At 46.3% G+C, this 21,784-nt stretch overlaps 1 protein-coding gene across 1 annotated transcript in view; it reads left to right on the top strand.

The window, feature by feature from the left end:
- The first annotated feature begins 4,396 nt into the window (after positions 1–4,396).
- LOC134934711 (E3 ubiquitin-protein ligase TRIM11-like) overlaps positions 4,397–21,784 on the top strand; it is a 51,525-nt gene continuing 34,137 nt past the window's right edge. The window contains exons 1-3 of the mRNA XM_063930081.1: positions 4,397–4,665; positions 4,744–5,851; positions 7,329–7,413. Of these exons, the coding sequence (XP_063786151.1) occupies positions 4,397–4,665; positions 4,744–5,851; positions 7,329–7,413 (1,462 nt within the window). The remainder of the gene's footprint in view (positions 4,666–4,743; positions 5,852–7,328; positions 7,414–21,784) is intronic.

Raw genomic sequence — 21,784 nt, 5'->3', positions numbered from 1 at the left:
ATGAAATATCACAGCAGTCATCCTGCTGCAAAGCGGATAACTGAGGCCTTGGCATCCTGGGCGGTGAGAAAAGTGGTTCCGGTATCCATCATTACTGCAGAGCCAACTATAGACTAGTTTGAGGTACTGTGTCCCCGGTACCAAATACCATCTAGGTTCCATTTCTCTAGGCAGGCGATACCGAAAATGTACACAGACCTCAGAAAAAGACTCACCAGTGTCCTAAAAAATGCAGTTGTACCCAATGTCCACTTAACCACGGACATGTGGACAAGTGGAGCAGGGCAGACTCAGGACTATATGACTGTGACAGCCCACTGGGTAGATGTATTGACTCCCGCCGCAAGAACAGCAGCGGCGGCACCAGTAGCAGGATCTCGCAAACGCCAACTCTTTCCTAGGCAGGCTACGCTTTGTATCACCGCTTTCCAGAATACGCACACAGCTGAAAACCTCTTACGGCAACTGAGGAAGATCATCGCAGAATGGCTTACCCCAATTGGACTCTCCTGTGGATTTGTGGCATCGGACAACGCCAGCAATATTGTGTGTGCATTAAATCTGGGCAAATTCCAGCACGTCCCATGTTTTGCACATACCTTGAATTTGGTGGTGCAGAATTATTTAAAAAACGTCAGGGGCGTGCAAGAGATGCTGTCGGTGGCCAGAAGAATTGCGGGACACTTTCGGCGTACAGGCACCACGTACAGAAGACTGGAGCAACACCAAAAACGCCTGAACCTACCCTGCCATCATCTGAAGCAAGAAGTGGTAACGAGGTGGAATTCAACCCTCTATATGCTTCAGAGGTTGGAGGAGCAGCAAAAGGCCATTCAAGCCTATACAACTGACCACGATATAGGAGGTGGAATGCACCTGTCTCAAGCGCAGTGGAGAATGATTTCAACGTTGTGCAAGGTTCTGCAACCTTTTGAACTTGCCACATGTGAAGTCAGTTCAGACACTGCCAGCCTGAGTCAGGTCATTCCCCTCATCAGGCTTTTGCAGAAGAAGCTGGAGACATTGAAGGAGGAGCAAACACTGAGCGATTCCGCTAGGCATGTGGGACTTGTGGATGGAGCCCTTAATTCGCTTAACAAGGATTCACGGGTGGTCAATCTGTTGAAATCAGAGCACTACATTTTGGCCACCGTGCTCGATCCTAGATTTAAAACCTACGTTGTATCTCTCTTTCCGGCAGACACAAGTCTGCAGGGGTTCAAAGAACTGCTGGTGAGAAAATTGTCAAGTCAAGCGGAACGCGACCTGTCAACATCTCCTCCTTCACATTCTCCCGCAACTGGGGGTGCGAGGAAAAGGCTCAGAATTCCGAGCCCACCCGCTGGCGGTGATGCAGGGCAGTCTGGAGCGACTGCTGATGCTGACATCTGGTCCGGACTGAAGGACCTGCCAACGATTACGGACATGTCGTCTACTGTCACTGCATATGATTCTCTCACCATTGAAAGAATGGTGGAGGATTATATGAGTGACCGCATCCAAGTAGGCACGTCAGACAGTCCGTACGTATACTGGCAGGAAAAAGAGGCAATTTGGAGGCCCTTGCACAAACTGGCTTTATTCTACCTAAGTTGCCCTCCCACAAATGTGTACTCCGAAAGAGTGTTTAGTGCCGCCGCTCACCTTGTCAGCAATCGGCGTACAAGGTTACTTCCAGAAAATGTGGAGAAGATGATGTTCATTAAAATGAATTATAATCAATTCCTCCATGGAGACATTCACCAGCAGCAATTGCCTCCACAAAGTACACAGGGAGCTGTGATGGTGGATTCCAGTGGGGACGAATTGATAATCTGTGAGGAGGGGGATGTACACGGTGATGAATCGGAGGATGATGATGAGGTGGACATCTTGCCTCTGTAGAGCCAGTTTGTGCAAGGAGAGATTAATTGCTTCTTTTTTGGTGGGGGTCCAAACCAACCCGTCATTTCAGTCACAGTCGTGTGGCAGACCCTGTCACTGAAATGATGGGTTGGTTAAAGTGTGCATGTCCTGTTTATACAACATAAGGGTGGGTGGGAGGGCCCAAGGACAATTCCATCTTGCACCTCTTTTTTCTTTCATTTTTCTTTGCGTCATGTGCTGTTTGGGGAGTATTTTTTGGAAGGGCCATCCTGCGTGACACTGCAGTGCCACTCCTAGATGGGCCAGGTGTTTGTGTCAGCCACTAGGGTCACTTATCTTAGTCACACAGCTACCTCATTGCGCCTCTTTTTTTCTTCTTTGCGTCATGTGCTGTTTGGGGAGTATTTTTTGGAAGGGCCATCCGGCCTGACACTGCAGTGCCACTCCTAGATGGGCCAGGTGTTTGTGTCGGCCACTAGGGTCGCTTAGCTTACTCACACAGCTACCTCATTGCGCCTCTTTTTTTCTTTGCGTCATGTGCTCTTTGGGGAGTGTTTTTTGGAAGGGCCACCCTGCGTGACACTGCAGTGCCACTCCTAGATGGGCCAGGTGTTTGTGTCGGCCACTTGGGTCGCTGAGCTTAGTCACACAGCTACCTCATTGCGCCTCTTTTTTTCTTTGCGTCATGTGCTGTTTGGGGAGTGTTTTTTGGAAGGGCCATCCTGCGTGACACTGCAGTGCCACTCCTAGATGGGCCAGGTGTTTGTGTCGGCCACTTGGGTCGCTGAGCTTAGTCATCCAGCGACCTCGGTGCAAATTTTAGGACTAAAAATAATATTGTGAGGTGTGAGGTGTTCAGAATAGACTGAAAATGAGTGGAAATTATGGTTATTGAGGTTAATAATACTTTGGGATCAAAATGACCCCCAAATTCTATGATTTAAGCTGTTTTTTAGGGTTTTTTGAAAAAAACACCCGAATCCAAAACACACCCGAATCCGACAAAAAAAATTCGGTGAGGTTTTGCCAAAACGCGTTCGGACCCAAAACACGGCCACGGAACCGAACCCAAAACCAAAACACAAAATCCAAAATATTTCCGGTGCACATCCCTAGGCAGCGCTCCCTGTCAGCGTCTCTGTCTGTATGATCTGCAGGGAGAAAATGGCGCTGGCGAGTGCTGGATCCGCTCTGAGAGGAAGCCCCGCCCCTTGCAATGGCACACGGCTTCCCGCACTAAGTTGCTTATACTGGCCTGAGTTGTTTGTTGCTAACAGCAGGGATTAGCCCCTGTTAGTTGAGTGACCAGTTTAGGATGAATTGTGCTGGCCCAGGACGCCCCTCAAGCGCCTACACAGTGTGTCTGAGCCTGCCGGAGCGCAGCCTGTCAGAGCTGCGTTCCCACCGGCGACCTGCTAACCGGGCCGCCGGCGCTGTACTCACCACTCTTCTTTCTTCTGGCTCTGTTAGGGGGAGGCAGCCGTGCTGCGAACGTGAGCGGTCACCTCGTGGGCTTGCGATCAGCACCCACAGGAGCGCAGTGTCCTGTCAGCGGAAACAGATAACCATTAACTTCTAGAGTTGGTTCCTACTCCCCCCCTAAGTCCCACGAAGCAGGGAGGCTGTTGCCAGCAGCCAGCCTGTAACCTAACAACTCAGAAAACAATAAAACTAGAAAAACTCATAAGAGCTGCCCTAGCTGTGACCGGCTCCTCTGGGCACATTTTCTAAACTGAGTTTGGTAGGAGGGGCATAGAGGGAGGAGCCAGCCCACATTATTAAACTCTTAAAGTGCCAATGGCTCCTGGTGGACCCATCTATACCCCATGGTACTAAATGGAACCCCAGCATCCTCTAGGACATAAGAGAAATTGAAGAAAAACTCAGGAGCTTGCAGAGTGTGCATCCTCTCCTGAGGGCATTTTTTTCTAAACTGACCTGTAGGAGGAGGCATAGAGGGGAGGAGCCAGCGCACCCAGTTGAAGAAATTTAAAGTGCACTGGCTCCTTTGGACCCGTCTATACCTCATCGTACTAATCTGTCCCCAATATACCTTATGGATGCTAGAGAAATATAGTGCACAGAGAGTTAGATTTGGGTGGGGTGTGTTCAAATTGAAATCTTAATTGCAGTGTAAAATTGCAGTGGGCGCCGCTACATGATCCAGGGGCAATGTCAGACCACCATTTGGTCACAGTCCACGATTCACTGGCTCTGAGCATGCTCAGGAGATCAGTGTGGGGGGCATGGGATTGGGTATATAGATCTCACCAGATCCTCTCCCAGATATTTCTATTGTTTGGGCATTGCAGTGTTCCACCCCTGACTGTTATGGTGTAGCGAGGAGGTTGGGTGATGATGGTATTTACTTTAGCAATACTAGTAGGTTCCTGTGCCTTTATATATTAGCGTAACTAACCTGTAGATATAATCTGAGTGATAAGATCAGCCTCACCCTGTGTGCAGAATGATATCCCACTGATATCTGAGTGTCAGAGTTCACTTTCATTGCTCTCTCCTGCTGCCAGCGATGGCGTCTGCTGCTCTGAGACAGGAGCTGGTCTGTTCCATCTGCCTGAGCATTTATACCGATCCTGTAATCCTGAGATGTGGCCACAACTTCTGCCGGGTCTGTATTGATCGTGAGCTGGATACACAGGAAGAGTCTGGAAATTACAGCTGTCCTGAATGCAGAAGAGAGTACCGGAGGCGTCCGGCTCTGGAGAAAAACAGAAAGCTCTGCAACATAATAGAACATGTCCGCTCTATTCCAGTACATGCTCCTAAATCCTGCCCAAAGTGTGAAGCTTCTCTATGTGATACGCATTGTGGGACACACAACCTATCACCAGAACCCACCACTGCCCTGGGGAACAGGAAATGCCCCGTTCATAAGAATATCCTGGAGTATTTCTGCACTGAGGACTCTGCCTGTATCTGTGTGTCCTGCTACCTGATTGGGGAACACAGAGGACATCAGATGGAGACAATGGATGAGGCCTTTCAGAAGAAAAAAGAGAAGCTGAGAAATGTTCTACAGAGATTGTTCACAAAGAGAGAGGAGACTGAGAAAAGAGTCCAGAGTCTGCAGGAGTGCAGGAGAGAAGATCAGGGAAAAGCAGCGGATGTAACAGAGACAGTCACTGCCCTGTTTAGAGACATCAGGAGACAACTGGACGACCTGGAGAAGAGAGTCCTGAGTGAGATCTCCAGGCAGGAACAGCGCGTTTCACTCTCTGTATCTGATTTGATCCAGCAGCTGGAAATACAGAAGGATGAGTTGGCCAGGAAGATGCGTCACATTGAGGAGCTGTGTAACATGTCTGATCCAGTGACTGTCTTACAGGAACCAGACACAGGTGACTTGTATGATACTGAGGACACAGAGAGACATGATAACCAGGTCCGTGGTGCAGGAGATCTGGATGTGGGTCTCATCTCAGAGACATTACACACATTATCTGATATAATAACACGTATAAATACAGGGGTCTATGTGCAGAAAGCTACAGATCTATTACTGGATGTAACCACAGCTGGTCATTATTTACAGATATCAGGTGACAGGAAAACTGCATCCTGGTCACGTATATACCAGAATCATCCAGTAAAACCACAGAGATTTCAGTATTATCAGGTACTAAGCACCAGGAGATTCTCCTCAGGGCGACATTACTGGGAGGTGGATGTCAGTAAGTCAAAGAGCTGGAGGGTGGGGATGTGTTATCCCAGTATAGTCAGGAGAGGATGGCCGTCACACATTGGATGTAATAACAAGTCCTGGTGTTTGCGGAAGAATAATCAGTACTTCGTGGTACATGACAATACAGAGATCAGGGTAGCTGACAATATCCCCTGTGACAGAGTGAGGCTATATCTGGATTATGAGGCAGGACAGCTGTCCTTTTATTATCTGTGTGACCCCATCAAACGCTTACACACCTTTACTGCCGCCCTCTCTGAGCCTCTCCATGCTGCATTATGGGTAGGGGACGGGTGTATAACTATATCTGGGGGAGTCAGGAACTGGGAGAAATTACCATGAGAAAACTGACCAGAGACTGGTGACATCACAGGGAGAGGAATATGATTGGTGGAACATTCAGCCAGTAGCATGCTGCAGTGGGTGGAGCTAAAGCTAAGTCACTCCTCTTGTGCTGCATAACCAGGGTTGGGTAACTGTACCACAAACCCTCCTCCAAAATGGCCGCTTCCACTGGCTACAAAATAGTTTACCATATTTACAACTGCCTGCAGTTGTAAGATATTCCTACATAACATTACTAACAATACCATATACACTAATTAAACGGCACAGATGGTGTAATGGTTAGTGTCACTGCCTCATAGCACTGAGGTCATGGGTTCAATTCCCACCATGGCCCTGTGTGGAGTTTGTGTATTCTCCACTTGCTTGTGTCGGTTTCCTCCAAGTACTCCCGTTTCCTCCCCAAAATATATATGGAGAGGTCAATTGGCTACTGACAATAAAATTAACCCTAGTGTGTACGTGCACATGGGCAGACTAGATGGGCCAAGTGGTTCTTATCCGCCGTCACATTCTATGTTTCTAACACCACTTACCCCAATCCAAGGAATACTTGTCGTTCATATGAGCTACTTTGGGGACTTGTGCTTGGGATCCTAAACAAGCTTTTTTTTTTTTTTTAGTTTACCACAAATCGCTATATTAACCAGCTACATAAAATATACTTTCTTTAGACTGCGCTTATTGAGGTAGCCATTATTTTGATGCTCTATTTTAGCTATATACTACTTTTGAACATATATTTTGCCTAAATACCATTGGTTTACCACATATTATAATAAATTACAGACTTTCTTTAATGAACATCTCTTGATATTGTATCATCTTTTTTGTGTGTTCATAATAAGGAACTTCTGTATTCATACGATGTCCTGTATCTTACTGCAGCATTCACACAGTAGAAATAAGAATACAATGTGATCATCCTGCCAGGAGCTCCACCAAGGGGCTCAAGAGCAACGAATGACAGCAGCCACAGCAACTGCATTAAATCACTGGCCTCGCATAAAAACTCTTTGGTGGTCCCCTGGCAGGCTGAGTTGAGCTGTAGTGAAGAAATTGAAGAATCCAGGGGTTTTCATTTATGATCTGTAGCAGCAGGAGACTATACAGTGACCTGGGAGTCTCCTGCAGGATGCAGAAGGGTGGACAACTATGTGTCAAGACCATGTGACGAGCTCTCATCAGGAGGAGGAGTCACTGTTGGGCAACAACTCTGAGGAGCTGGGAGAAACTGCCATGAGAAAACGGACCAGAAACTGATGACATAACAGGTAGGGGAATCTAATTGGTGGAACACTTAGGAAATAGAAGCAGTGAGTAGAGCTACAGCTAGTCCCCTCCTGTGTAACCACTAACCAGGGGGTAAAAGTAGTAGGTATGGCCAATAGGTGATCCTGCATCTATTTTTTAGATCGCCATGTCTGCAATTAATGCAAAAAAAGTGAAGGAAATCAATCATTTAAACAGATCAGAGATCGATGTCCATCCTTTAACAGGTACGGAAATCATCATACCCACTCAGATTCATTCTGTCATTCAATACAAATTCTTTTAAACTCTGCTTTACGACTTTAGTATTATGATGGCCGATACACACACAGATTATTACTTCCACCTGCTAGGACATAGTACATTATAGACACAGATATCACTAAAAATACTGCTGCCGACAGGTGGGACGGCGACTCCGTGCCCGAAACGCAGGACAGTCCCACCAAACTCAGTACGATTGGGAAGTATGGATAGCTGGATACAAAAACCATAATTGGGGTATAGCAGGATATGTAAGAGCTGCAGGCGAAGCTGGGCACTTACAACGCAGGGCATGTGTAGGCACGGAGGGATAATGAGAACTTTATGCTGGAAGATGCAGACAGAACCATGAGCAGTCAGGGGAACGAGGGTGTGGAGGTGGTGGGGTGTGGGGGGGCACACGTCTCCCGGCCGCAGGCCCCACCCTCTTACTGTAATGCTGCTGGGTCCTACTGCTTAGTCATTGTTACTGCTCCAAAATATGGAAGGCCGCTGGGGCAGCAGGCGGGTGACGCTGCAGGAAAGGAAGAAGGAATTTGCAGTGCTGCTGAGCACAGCGCAGCCAGCTGCTGAGGGGAACATCGTCCTCTTTTGCAGTTCATGGCGTCCCCCCTTTTCAGCGCATGGTATTTTTTTCAATGTTTTTTGGGGGGGTAAAGATGTGTAGCCACACCTACCCAGACTTGACCGCACCCCCTCTAGTACTCTAGCTCTTTTTCTCTCTCGACAGCCCTGATAACAGTAAACTGGTTTCCAGGTTATCCAAAGCACAAGAACTAGGTCAGCATAGCTAGAACGTAGCATAACACAGTTCTCGGAAAAATATCAATGACCGGCAAGGTCCAACGTGAGGGACGGGAAGATAAAGTCAGTGAGACAGGTGCGACTGCTACAGGTAAGAGGCAAATGCCCAACAGTGGGGGTCATTCCGAGTTGTTCGCTCGTTAGTTTTTTTTCGCAATGGAGCGATTAGTCGCAAACTGCGCATGCGCAATGTTCGCAGTGCGCCTGCGCCAAGTAAATTAGCACAAAAGTTTGCTATTTTACTCACGGCCTAACAAAGTTTTTTCATCGTTCTGGTGATCGTAGTGTGATTGACAGGAAGTGGGTGTTTCTGGGCGGAAACTGTCCGTTTTATGGGAGTGTGCGAAAAAACGCAGGCGTTTCTGGGAAAAACGCGGGAGTGTCTGAAGAAACAGGGGAGTGTCTGGGCGAATGCTGGGTGTGTGTGTGACGTCAAACCAGGAACGAAACTGACTGAACTGATCGCAGTGTAGGAGTAAGTCTGGAGCTACTCAGAAACTGCTAAGAAATTTCTATTCGCAATTCTGATAATCTTTCGTTCGCAATTCTGCTAAGCGAAGATTCACTCCCAGTAGGCGGCGGCTTAGCGTGTGCAATGCTGCTAAAAGCAGCTAGCGAGCGAACAACTCGGAATGAGGGCCAGTGTCAAGTGCAGCACCACTGGTAAAACAGAGGTACTGCACCAGTAGAGCTCACAGTCTGAATTCTCTGCCCCACACATTAATATTAACCTGCAAGCATGTTTGTGGACTTTGGGAGGAAACTGAAATACCAGGAGAAACTCCGCACAGACAACATGGGCTCTGAGGCAGCAATGAAGATCGCTTGGGTGAATTCGGTGCATTCCACTAGTGAACTTGGATCTTTAAAGCAAAATCGCTGCCTGTGCTGTTTGTGATGTGTTTAAACTAGAGATGAGCGGGTTCGGATCCCTGAGAACCGGACCCTACCGAACCTCCCTACCCGAGTCCGGATCCGAGTCAGGCTCGGGTTTTCCCGCCTGACTCGGAAACCAGAACGAGGCAAAACGTCATCATCCCGCTGTCGTGGTTTGGATTTCATATAAGGACCCGCGCGTCGCTGCCATTTTCACTCCAGTCTCGGAGAGTGTAGAGAGAGGACGTGTCTCCGTCCTCAGTGTCTGTGTGGGCGGGAAAGTGGGGTGGCGATTCCAGTGCTGTCTTGTGCTGCTGAGTCCAGTGTAGTGTCTTATGCTGCATCAGTCCAGCCAGTCACAGTGGTGGTGTCCTCTGCTGCCATATATCCAGTGTTACTGGCGTATAATTCCCGTGATACTGCCGTATAATTCCCGTGATACTGGCGTATAATTCCTGTGATACTGCCATATTATTCCTGTGATACTGCCATATTATTCCTGTGATACTGGCGTATAATTCCTGTAATACTGGCGTATAATTCCCATGATACTGGTGTATAATTCCTGTGATACTGGCGTATAATTCCCATGATACTGGTGTATAATTCCTGTGATACTGCCGTATAATTCCCATGATACTGGCGTATAATTCCTGTGATACAGCGTATAATTCCTGTGATACTGGCGTATAATTCCGTGATACTGGCGTATAATTCCCATGATACTGGCGTATAATTCCTAAGATACTGCCGTATTATTCTGGTGATATTGCCGTATAATTCCCGTGGTACTGGCGTATTATTCCTATGATACGGCGTATAATTCCTGTGATACTGACATATAATTCCAGTGATATTGCCGTATAATTCCTGTGATACTGGCGTATTATTCCTATGATACGGCGTACAATTCCTGTGATACTGGCGTACATTATACTGGCGTATAATTCCTGTGATACTGCCGTATAATTCCCGTGATACTGTCGTATAATTCCAGTGATATTGCCGTATAATTCCTGTGATACTGGCGTATAATTCCAGTGATACTGACGTATAATTCCAGTGATATTGCCGTATAATTCCTGTGATACTGGCGTATTATTCCTATGATACGGCGTACAATTCCTGTGATACTGGCGTACATTATACTGGCGTATAATTCCTGTGATACTGCCGTATAATTCCCGTGATACTGTCGTATAATTCCCGTGATACTGGCGTATAATTCCAGTGATATTGCCGTATAATTTCCGTGATACTGTCGTATAATTCCAGTGATATTGCCGTATAATTCCTGTGATGCTGCCGTATAATTCCAGTGATATTGCCGTATAATTCCCATGATGCTGCCGTATAATTCCAGTGATACTGGCGTACAATTCCCGTGATACTGGCGTACAATTCCCGTGATACTGGCGTATAATTCCCGTGATACTGGCGTATAGATCCTGTGATATTGCCGTATAATTCCCGTGATACTGGCGTATAATTCCTGTGATACTGGCGTATAATTCCTGTGATACTGGCTTTTAATTCCTGTGATACTGTCGTATAATTCCAGCGATATTGCCGAATAATTCCAGTGATATTGCCGTATAATTCCCATGATGCTGCCGTATAATTCCAGTGATACTGGCGTACAATTCCCGTGATACTGGCGTATAATTCCCGTGATACTGGCGTATAGATCCTGTGATATTGCCGTATAATTCCCGTGATACTGGCGTATAATTCCTGTGATACTGGCGTATAATTCCTGTGATACTGGCTTTTAATTCCTGTGATACTGTCGTATAATTCCTGTGATACTGGCGTATAATTCCTGTGATACTGGCTTTTAATTCCTGTGATACTGTCGTATAATTCCAGCGATATTGCCGTATAATTCCAGTGATATTGGCGTATAATTCCCGTGATACTGGCGTACAACTCCCGTGATACTGGCGTACAATTCCCGTGATACTGCCGTATAATTTCAGTGATATTGCCGTATAATTCCTGTGATACTGGCGAATAATTACAGTGATATTGTCGTATAATTCCTGTGATACTGGCGTATAATTCCTGTGATACTGTCGTATAATTCCTGTGATACTGGTGTATAATTCCAGTGATATTGCCGTATAATTCCTGTGATCCTGGCGTATAATTCCAGTGATATTGCCGTATAATTCCTGTGATCCTGGCGTATAATTCCTGTGATACTGTCGTATAATTCCTGTGATACTGGCGTATAATTCCTGTGATCCTGGCGTATAATTCCTGTGATACTGGCGTATAATTCCTGTGATCCTGGCGTATAATTCCTGTGATCCTGGTGTATAATTCCTGTGATACTGGCGTATAATTCCTGTGATACTGGCGTACAATTCCCGTGATACTGTCATATAATTCCAGTGAGCCAATTTCGTGAGCCAATCAGAGCGTAATACTGGCGTATTATTCCTATGATACGGCGTATAATTCCTGTGATACTGACGTATAATTCCAGTGATATTGCCGTATAATTCCTGTGATACTGGCGTATTATTCCTATGATACGGCGTACAATTCCTGTGATACTGGCGTACATTATACTGGCGTATAATTCCTGTGATACTGCCGTATAATTCCCGTGATACTGTCATATAATTCCCGTGATACTGGCGTATAATTCCAGTGATATTGCCGTATAATTTCCGTGATACTGGCGTATAATTCCAGTGATATTGCCGTATAATTCCTGTGATGCTGCCGTATAATTCCAGTGATATTGCCGTATAATTCCCATGATGCTGCCGTATAATTCCAGTGATACTGGCGTACAATTCCCGTGATACTGGCGTACAATTCCCGTGATATTGGCGTATAATTCCCGTGATACTGGCGTATAGATCCTGTGATATTGCCGTATAATTCCCGTGATACTGGCGTATAATTCCTGTGATACTGGCGTATAATTCCTGTGATACTGGCTTTTAATTCCTGTGATACTGGCGTATAATTCCAGCGATATTGCCGAATAATTCCAGTGATATTGCCGTATAATTCCCATGATGCTGCCGTATAATTCCAGTGATACTGGCGTACAATTCCCGTGATACTGGCGTACAATTCCCGTGATACTGGCGTATAATTCCCGTGATACTGGCTTTTAATTCCTGTGATACTGTCGTATAATTCCAGCGATATTGCCGTATAATTCCAGTGATATTGGCGTATAATTCCCGTGATACTGGCGTACAACTCCCGTGATACTGGCGTACAATTCCCGTGATACTGACGTATAATTTCAGTGATATTGCCGTATAATTCCTGTGATACTGGCGAATAATTACAGTGATATTGTCGTATAATTCCTGTGATACTGGCGTATAATTCCTGTGATACTGGCGTATAATTCCTGTGATACTGGTGTATAATTCCAGTGATATTGCCGTATAATTCCTGTGATCCTGGCGTATAATTCCAGTGATATTGCCGTATAATTCCTGTGATCCTGGCGTATAATTCCTGTGATACTGTCGTATAATTCCTGTGATACTGGCGTATAATTCCTGTGATCCTGGCGTATAATTCCTGTGATACTGGCGTATAATTCCTGTGATCCTGGCGTATAATTCCTGTGATCCTGGTGTATAATTCCTGTGATACTGGCGTATAATTCCTGTGATACTGGCGTACAATTCCCGTGATACTGTCATATAATTCCAGTGATATTGCCGTATAATTCCTGTGATACTGGCGTATAATTCCTGTGATACTGGCGTATAATTCCTGTGATCCTGGCGTATAATTCCTGTGATACTGGCGTATAATTCCTGTGATACTGGCGTATAATTCCTGTGATACTGGCGTATAATTCCAGTGATATTGCCGTATAATTCCTGTGATCCTGGCGTATAATTCCTGTGATACTGGCGTATAATTCCAGTGATACTGGCGTATAATTTCTGTGATACTGGCGTATAATTCCAGTGATATTGCCGTATAATTCCTGTGATCCTGCCGTATAATTCCAGTGAGCCTGCCATATAATTCCATATAAATCCATATAATTCCATATAAATCCAGTCAAGTGGTGCTGCCATATAAATTCAGTGGTGCTGCCCTGTGCTGTATATTATTTTCTCCAAATAAAGGGGTTATTAATATCTAATGCAAATAATTTTCACAGAGTTTGCCCTGTGTGGTGCAGAGGTACGCTCTCCTGTACTCAGGGCCGGACTGGCCATCTGGCTCTTCTGGCAAATGCCAGAAGGGCCGATGGCCACTTGGGCCGGTCCAGCGGTCACTGAGACACGCTGCCGCTCAGTCCGGCGGCAGCATGTCTCAGCTGTCAGGAGAGGAGAGCGGCTGTGTCTGGTGCTGTGGGGGCTTCGTTCAAACCAGCCGCCGGTTCGTGAGCCAATCAGAGCTCTGATTGGCTCACGAACCGGCGGCTGGTTTGAACGAAGCCGCCGCAGCACCAGACATAGCCGCGCTGGCGGGCGCTCTGCTCTCCTGATTCACCCCCGTCCCTCACAGCCCGGAGGAGCAGCAGCAGCAGCAGCAGCAGTGCAGCAGCGGTAAGTAGCTGCAGCACTGGCTGCTGTGGGGACAATTGTATATCTGGCACTGTGGGGGCAATTGGCTGGCACTGTGGGGCATTTGTATACCTGGCACTGTGGGGCATTTGTATACCTGGCACTGTGGGGGCAATTGTTTACCTGGCACTGTGGGGGCATTTGTATACCTGGCACTGTGGGGGCATTTGTAAACCTGGCACTGTGGGGGCATTTGTATACCTGGCACTTTGGGGGCATTTGTATACCTGGCACTGTGGGGGCAATTGTATACCTGGCACTGTGGGGGCAATTGTTTACCTGGCACTGTGGGGGCAATTGTATACCTGGCACTGTGGGGGCAATTGTATACCTGGCACTGTGGGGGCAATTGTTTACCTGGCACTGTGGGGGCATTTGTATACCTGGCACTTTGGGGGCATTTGTATACCTGGCACTGTGGGGGCAATTGTATACCTGGCACTGTGGGGGCAATTGTTTACCTGGCACTGTGGGGGCAATTGTATACCTGGCACTGTGGGGGCAATTGTATACCTGGCACTGTGGGGGCAATTGTTTACCTGGCACTGTGGGGGCATTTGTATACCTGACACTGTGGGGGCATTTGTATACCTGACACTGTGGGGGCATTTGTATACCTGGCACTGTGGGGGCAATTGTTTACCTGGCACTGTGGGGGCATTTGTATACCTGACACTGTGGGGGCATTTGTATACCTGGCACTGTGGGGGCACTTGTGGATCTGGCACTGCACTATTGGGGGCATATAATGTAAATTTCGGCTCATACTGTGTGGTATAATGTGAAAGAGGCACCAGTACTAGATAGTATAAGGGGTCCTACTATTGTGGTGCATAATGCGTATAAGGGGTGTATGGTGTGATAAACTACACTGAAGGACACGCCCCCTTTTGAGTGGCCACGCCCCCTTTTCCGGAGCGAGCGCGCCTTAGGCGCGCGCTTATTTAGAAACTTCACATTTACATATCCCCACTTAAAAATTTCCACTTCAACCACAGGTTGTGCGTATTTTTATAGAAAATGATGTACGCTTGTATGTTGTTAGAATATTAATTATATTTGTAAGAGCATAGACTAATAAGTGGGAGGAGTCAGGAATAGTAAGGGGAGGAGTCACAAAGGTGGGCCTGTGTGCTTCAAAAATGCCAGGGCCTATTTTTAGTCCCAGTCCGGCCCTGCCTGTACTACATATTGGGGGTGATTCCGAGTTGTTCGCTCGTTGCCGATTTTCACTATACTGCGATTATCCGCTAACTGCGCATGCGCAATGTTCGCAGAGCGCATGCGCTTAGTTATTTTACACAAAAGTTAGGTATTTTACTCACGGCATAACTAAGTTTTTTCACCGCTGTGCTGATCGTAGTGTGATTGACAGGAAGTGGGTGTTTCTGGGCGGAAACTGGCCGTTTTATGGGAGTGTGCGGAAAAACGCAGGTGTTCGAGTTGCAAAACGCAGGAGTGGCTGGAGAAACGGGGGAGTGGTTGGGCAAACGCTGGGTGTGTTTGTGACGTCAAACCAGGAACGAAAAGGACTGAGCTGGTCGCAATGGCTGAGTAAGTCTGGAGCTACTCAGAAACTTTCTATTCGCAATTCTGCTAACCTTTCATTCGCAATTCTGCTATGCTAAGATACACTCCCAGAGGGCGGTGGCTTAGCGTGTGCAATGCTGCTAAAAGCAGCTAGCGAGCGAAAAACTCGGAATCACCCCCATATATAACTCCAGACAAATAATGGAGAACAAAAATTTGGAGGATAAAATAGGGAAAGATCAAGAACCACTTCCTCCTAGTGCTGAAGCTGCTGCCACTAGTCATGACATAGACAATGAAATGCCATCAACGTCGTCTGCCAAGGCCGATGCCCAGTGTCATAGTAGAGGGCATGTAAAATCCAAAAAGCCAAAGTTCAGTAAAATGACCCCAAAAACTTAATTTCAATCGTCTGAGGAGAAACGTAAACTTGACAATATGCCATTTACGACACGGAGTGGCAAGGAACGGCTAAGGCCCTAGCCTATGTTCATGACTAGTGGCTCAGCTTCACATGACGATGGAAGCCCTCATCCTCCCACTAGAAAATTGAAAAGAGTTAAGCTGGAAAAAGTACAGAAAAGAACTGTGCGTTCTAAGATGGTATCACAAATCCCCAAGGAGAGTCCAAGTGTGTTGGTGGTTGCGATTCCTGACCATCCCAACACTGGATGGGAAGAGATGGCTCCTTCCACCATTTGCACGCCCCCTGCAATTGCTGGAAGGAGCACCCACAGTCCAGTTTCTGATATTCAAATTGAAGATGTCACTGTTGAAGTACACCAGGATGAGGATATGGGTGTTGCTGGCGCTGAGGAGGAAGGTGACGATGAGGATTCCGATGGTGATATGGTTTGTTTAAATGAGGCACCGGGTTAAATGAGGCACCGGGGGAGACACCTGTTGTCCGTGGGATGAAGAAGCATTGTGATGCCTGGGCAAAATACCAAAAAAGCCACCTCTTTGGTGTGGAATTATTTCTCCACAAATCCGGACAACAGGTGTCAAGCCGTGTGTTGCCTTTGTCAATCTGTAATAAGTAGAGGTAAGGACGTTAACCACCTAGGAACATCCTCCCTTATACGTCACCTGCAGCGCATTCATCAGAAGTCAGTGTCAAGTTGTGAAACTTTGGGTAAGAGCGTAAGCATTCCATTACACCTAAATCCCTTCTTCCTCTTGTACCCAAGCTCCTGCAAGCCACACCACCAACTCCCTCAACATCAACTTCCTCCTCAGTCAGGAACGTCAGTAGTCCTGCAGGCCATGTCACTGGCAAGACTGAGAAGTCTTCTACTAACCGGGATTCCTCCGGAGGATCCTTGAGTGGTACGCCTGCTGTTGCTGTTGTTGCTGCTGGGAGTCGATTGTCATCCCAGAGGGGAAGTCGGAAGACCACTTGTACTACTTCCAGTAAGCAATTGACTGTCCAACATTCCTTTGTGAGGAAGATGAAATATGACAGCAGTCATCCTTTTGCAAAGCGGATAACTGAGGCCTTGACAGCTATGTTGGTGTTAGACATGTGTCCGGTATCCGCCATTAGTGCAGTGGGACTTAGAGAATTGTCTGAGGTACTGTGTCCCCGGTATCAAATCCGATCTAGGTTCCACTTCTCTAGGCAGACGATACCGAGAATGTACACAGACGTCAGAAAAAGTGTCCTCAGTGTCCTACAAAATGCAGTTGTACCCACTGGCCACTTAACCACGGTCATGTGGACAAGTGGAACAGGGCAGAATAAGGACTATATGACTGTGACAGCCCAATGGGTAGATGTATGGCCTCCCGCAGCAACAACAGCAGCGGCACCAGTAGCAACATCTCGCAAACAAACTCGTTCCTAGGCAGGCTATGCAATGTATCACCGCTTTCCGTAAGCGGCACACCGCTGACAACCTCTTACGGAAACTGAGGGACATCATCGCACAATGGCTTACCCCAATTAGACTCTCCTGGAGATTTGTGATATCGGACAACGTCACCAATATTGTGCGTGCATTACATCTGGGCAAATTCCAGCACGTACTATGTTTTGAACATACAATTAATTTGGTGGCGCAGAATTTTTAAAATGACAGGGGCGTGAAGGAGATTCTGTTGGTGGTCCGAAAAATTGCGGGCCACTTTCGGCATTCAGCCACCGCGTGCTGAAGACTGGAGCGCCGTCAAACACACCTGAACCTGCCCTGCCATCACCTGAAGCAAGAGGTGGTAACGAGGTAGAATTCAATACTCTATATGCTTCAGAGGATGGAGGAGCAGCAAAAGGCCATTCAAGCCTATACATCCACCTACGATATAGGCAAAGGAGGGGGAATGCACGTGACTCAAGCGCAGTGGAGAATGATTTCCGTCTTGTGCAAGGTTCTCCAACCCTTTGAACTTGCCACATGTGAAGTCAGTTCAGACATTGCCAGCTTGAGTCAGGTCATTCCCCTCACCAGGCTTTTGCAGAAGCAGCTGAAGAAATTGGAGCTAAGACGGAGCGATTCTGCAAAGCATGTGGGACTTGTGGATGGAGCCCTTCATTCGCTTTGCCAGGACTCAAGGGTGGTCAATCTGTTGAAATCAGAGCACTACATTTTGGACACCGTGCTCGATCCCAGGTTTAAAGCCTACGTTGTATCTCTCTTTCCGGCAGACACAAGTCTGCAGAGGTTCAAAGACCTGCTGGTGAGAAAATTGTCAACTCAAGCGGAACGTGACCCGTCAACAGCTCTTCTTTCACTTTCTCCCACCACTGGGGCTGCAAGGAAAAAGATAAGATTTCCTAGCCCACCCTCTGGCGGTGATACAGGGCAGTCAGGAGCGAAAGCCGAGATCTGGTCCGGACTGAAAGACCTGCCAACGATTACTGACATGTCTACTGTCACTGCATATGATTCTGTCACCATTGAAAGAATGGTGGAGGATTATATGAGTGACAGCATCCAAGTAGGCATATCAGACAGTCCGTATGTATACTGGCAGGAAAAAAAGAGGCAATTTGGAGGCCCTTGCACAAACTGGCTTTATTTTACCTAAGTTGCCCCCCCTCCAGTGTGTACTCCGAAAGAGTGTTTAGTGCAGCCGGTCACCTTGTCAGCGATCGGCGTACGAGGTTACTTCCACAAAATGTGGAGAAGATGATGTTCATCAAAATTAATTATAAATTCCTCCGGGAAGACCTTTACCAGCAATTGCCTCCAGAAAGTACACAGGGACCTGAGATGGTGGATTCCAGTGGGGACGAATTAATACTCTGTGAGGAGGAGGATGTACACAGTGAAACGGGTGAGGAATCGGAGGATGAGGATGAGGTCGACATTTTGCCTCTGTAGAGCCAGTTTGTGCAAGGAGAGATTAATTGCTTCTTTTTTGGTGGGGGCCCAAACCAACCAGTCATTTCAGTCACAGTCGTGTGGCAGACCCTGTAGCGGAAATGACTGGTTTTTTAAAGTGTGCACGTCCTGTTTTACAACATAAGGGTGGGTGGGAGGGCCCAAGGACAATTCCATCTTGCACCTCTTTTACTTCTTTGCATCATGTTCTGTTTGGGGACTAGTTTTTTAAAGTGCCATCCTGTCTGACACTGCCGTACAACTCCAGGGGTACTGCCATATAAGTCCAGGAGTACTGCCATATAAGTCCAGTCCAGTGGTGCTGTCTTGTGCTGCATCAGTCCAGTGGTGGTGTCCTGTGCTGTATATTATTTACTCCAAATAAAAGGCTTGCATTACTTATATTATTATCCAAATAATTTTTACAGGGTTTGCCCTGTGTGGTGTAGGGGTACGCTCACCTGTGCCACATATTATTATAATAGCTTCAAATAAAAGGGTTATTATTATCCAAAGTAATTTTACAGGCTTTGCCGTGTGTGTGTCTGGTTTAGGGGTACGCTATCCTGTGCCACCAATATTGTGCGTGTATTACATCTGGGCAAATTCCAGCACGTCCCATGTTGTTTGTGCCGCACACTTGTGTCACTTAGCTTCGTCATACAGCTACCTCATTGCACCTCTTTTTCTTCTTTGCATGATGTGCTGTTTGGGGCCCAGTTTTTTAAACTGCCATCCTGCCTGACACTGCAGTGCCACTCCTAGATGGGCCAGGTGTTTGTGCCGCACAATTGTGTCGCTTAGCTTAGGAACTTGGAACTTGGAAACAGTGCAGGAGAGGTGGGAAACATTCAAATGTGCAATATTGAAGGCAACAGGCCTTTGTATCAAAACTGTTAGGAAAAACACAAGGAAAAGGAAGCCAGTGTGGTTTGCAAAAGAAGTAGCAAATATTGTGAGAGCAAAAAAGATGGCTTTTAGGAAATATAGGCAGACACAAAATAATGAAGACAAAAAGATATATCTTGTTAGACAGAAGGAGACAAAGAAGGTAATCAGATGTGCAAAGGCACAAGCTGAGGAGAAAATGGCCCAGTCAGTGGGTAAAGGAGGCAAAACTTTTTTTTAGGTATATAAGCGAAAAGAGAAAAACAAAAGGCGGAATTATAAAACTAAAGACGGACACTGGGAGTCTTGTTGAAGGAGACAATTTAATAGCAGATCATCTTAATGATTATTTTTGCTCAGTATTTACTACTGAAAGAGAGGGGAAGGGGCCACAGTTAAGTTGCAGGGATATTCAGGAAAATGAAACAAGTACATTTACAGAGGAGAAGGTCCTAACAGAACTCTCAAAGCTGAAAGTGGACAAATCTATGGGGCCAGATGGGATACATCCAAGGATATTAAAAGAACTTAAAGAGGTGCTGGTAGCACCATTGACAGAATTATTCAACCAGTCATTAGCTACAGGAGAAATTCCAGGGGACTGGAAAAGAGCAAACGTAGTCCCACTGCACAAAAGTGGAAGCAAGGAAGAGGCAAACAACTACAGACCAGTGAGTCTTACATCAGTAGTAGGGAAATTGATGGAAACACTCTTAAAAGAAAGAGTTGTAGATTATCTCAAATCCGGCAATTTACTGGATCCCAAACAGCATGGATTCACTGGGGGGAGATCATGTCAAACAAATCTTATTGACTTTTTTGATTGTGTGACTAAAGTGATGGATAAAGGTGGAGCCATGGATATAGCTTATCTAGACTTTAGTAAGGCTTTTGACACAGTTCCACATCGCAGACTGCTAAATAAACTTGAAAGTTTGGGATTGGATATTAGGATTATTGAATGGATAAGATCTTGGTTGAAGGATAGAAAACAGAGAGTTGTGGTAAATGGAGTGCATTCACAGGAGGGAAATGTTACCAGTGGAGTACCCCAGGGATCTGTACTTGGACCAGTGCTTTTTAATATCTTTATTGGTGACATTGCAAATGGCATTAAAGGGAAAGTATGCCTTTTTGCAGATGACACAAAGGTATGCAACAGGGTAGACACACCAGGTGGGGTAAAACAAATGATTGAGGATCTAGGTAGACTAGAGGAATGGTCAAGAGTCTGGCAATTACAGTTTAATGCCAAAAAATGCAAAATCATGCACTTGGGTCTCAAACATCCTAAAGCTAAATACAGTATTAATGGCACTATACTGGAAACTACTGAGGAGGAAAGGGATCTAGGAGTCACTATTTCAGATGACTTAAAAGCAGGTAAGCAATGTAACAAGGCAATGAGGAAGGCTAGTCAGATGCTTGGCTGCATTGGGAGAGGAATCAGCAGCAGAAAGAAAGAAGTAATAATGCCACTGTATAGGTCATTAGTACGGCCTCATCTAGAATACTGTATTCAGTTCTGGAGGCCATATCTTCAAAAGGATATTAATACATTAGAAACTGTACAAAGGAGGGCAACTAAAATTGTGCATGGCCTACATCCAGGGGCGGATCCAGAAAAAAATTACAGGGGGGCACCACAAGGGGCGTGGCTTCATTGGAATGGGCGTGGTTTCGTTTGAATGGGCGTGGTATTGCAGGAAAAGACTACCTTATACCCCAGTTTTGCAACCTGCACGCCCAGACGTTGGCCACCACAGGAAAGAAAAATAATCCTGATTCATGCCCCTTACATTATTTGTCATTTTTCCTCCTTATAGTAATGCCCAGTATACATTATTCCACATACTGCAATGGCCCTTAGACATTATTCCACACACAATAATGCACATGACACAATATGCACACACTGTAATGCCCCAGACACATTATGCCACACACCGTAATGCCTGTGACACATTATGACAGGAATCGCAATGCCCGTTATACATTATGCCACACACTGCAATGACCTTGAGACATTATACCACAATGCCCGTGATATAGTATACCATACACCGTAATGCCTGTGACACATACCGCAATGCCCGTTATACCCTATGCCACACACCGCAATGCCTGTTATATATTATGCCACACTGCAATGACCCTGAGACATTATACCACATACCACAATGCCCGTGATATAGTATACCACACACCGTAATGCCTGACACATTATGACACACACCGCAATGTCCGTGATACATTATGCCACACACTGCAATGACCCTGAGACATTATACCACATATCACAATGCCAGCGATATAGTATACCATACACCGTAATGCCTGTGACACAT

This window comes from Pseudophryne corroboree, chromosome 6 (genome assembly GCF_028390025.1).
Source record: "Pseudophryne corroboree isolate aPseCor3 chromosome 6, aPseCor3.hap2, whole genome shotgun sequence".
In the NCBI taxonomy this organism is placed as follows: domain Eukaryota; kingdom Metazoa; phylum Chordata; class Amphibia; order Anura; family Myobatrachidae; genus Pseudophryne; species Pseudophryne corroboree.
Note: the sequence above shows the minus strand (reverse complement) of the source record. Positions and strands in the feature narration are given on the sequence as shown.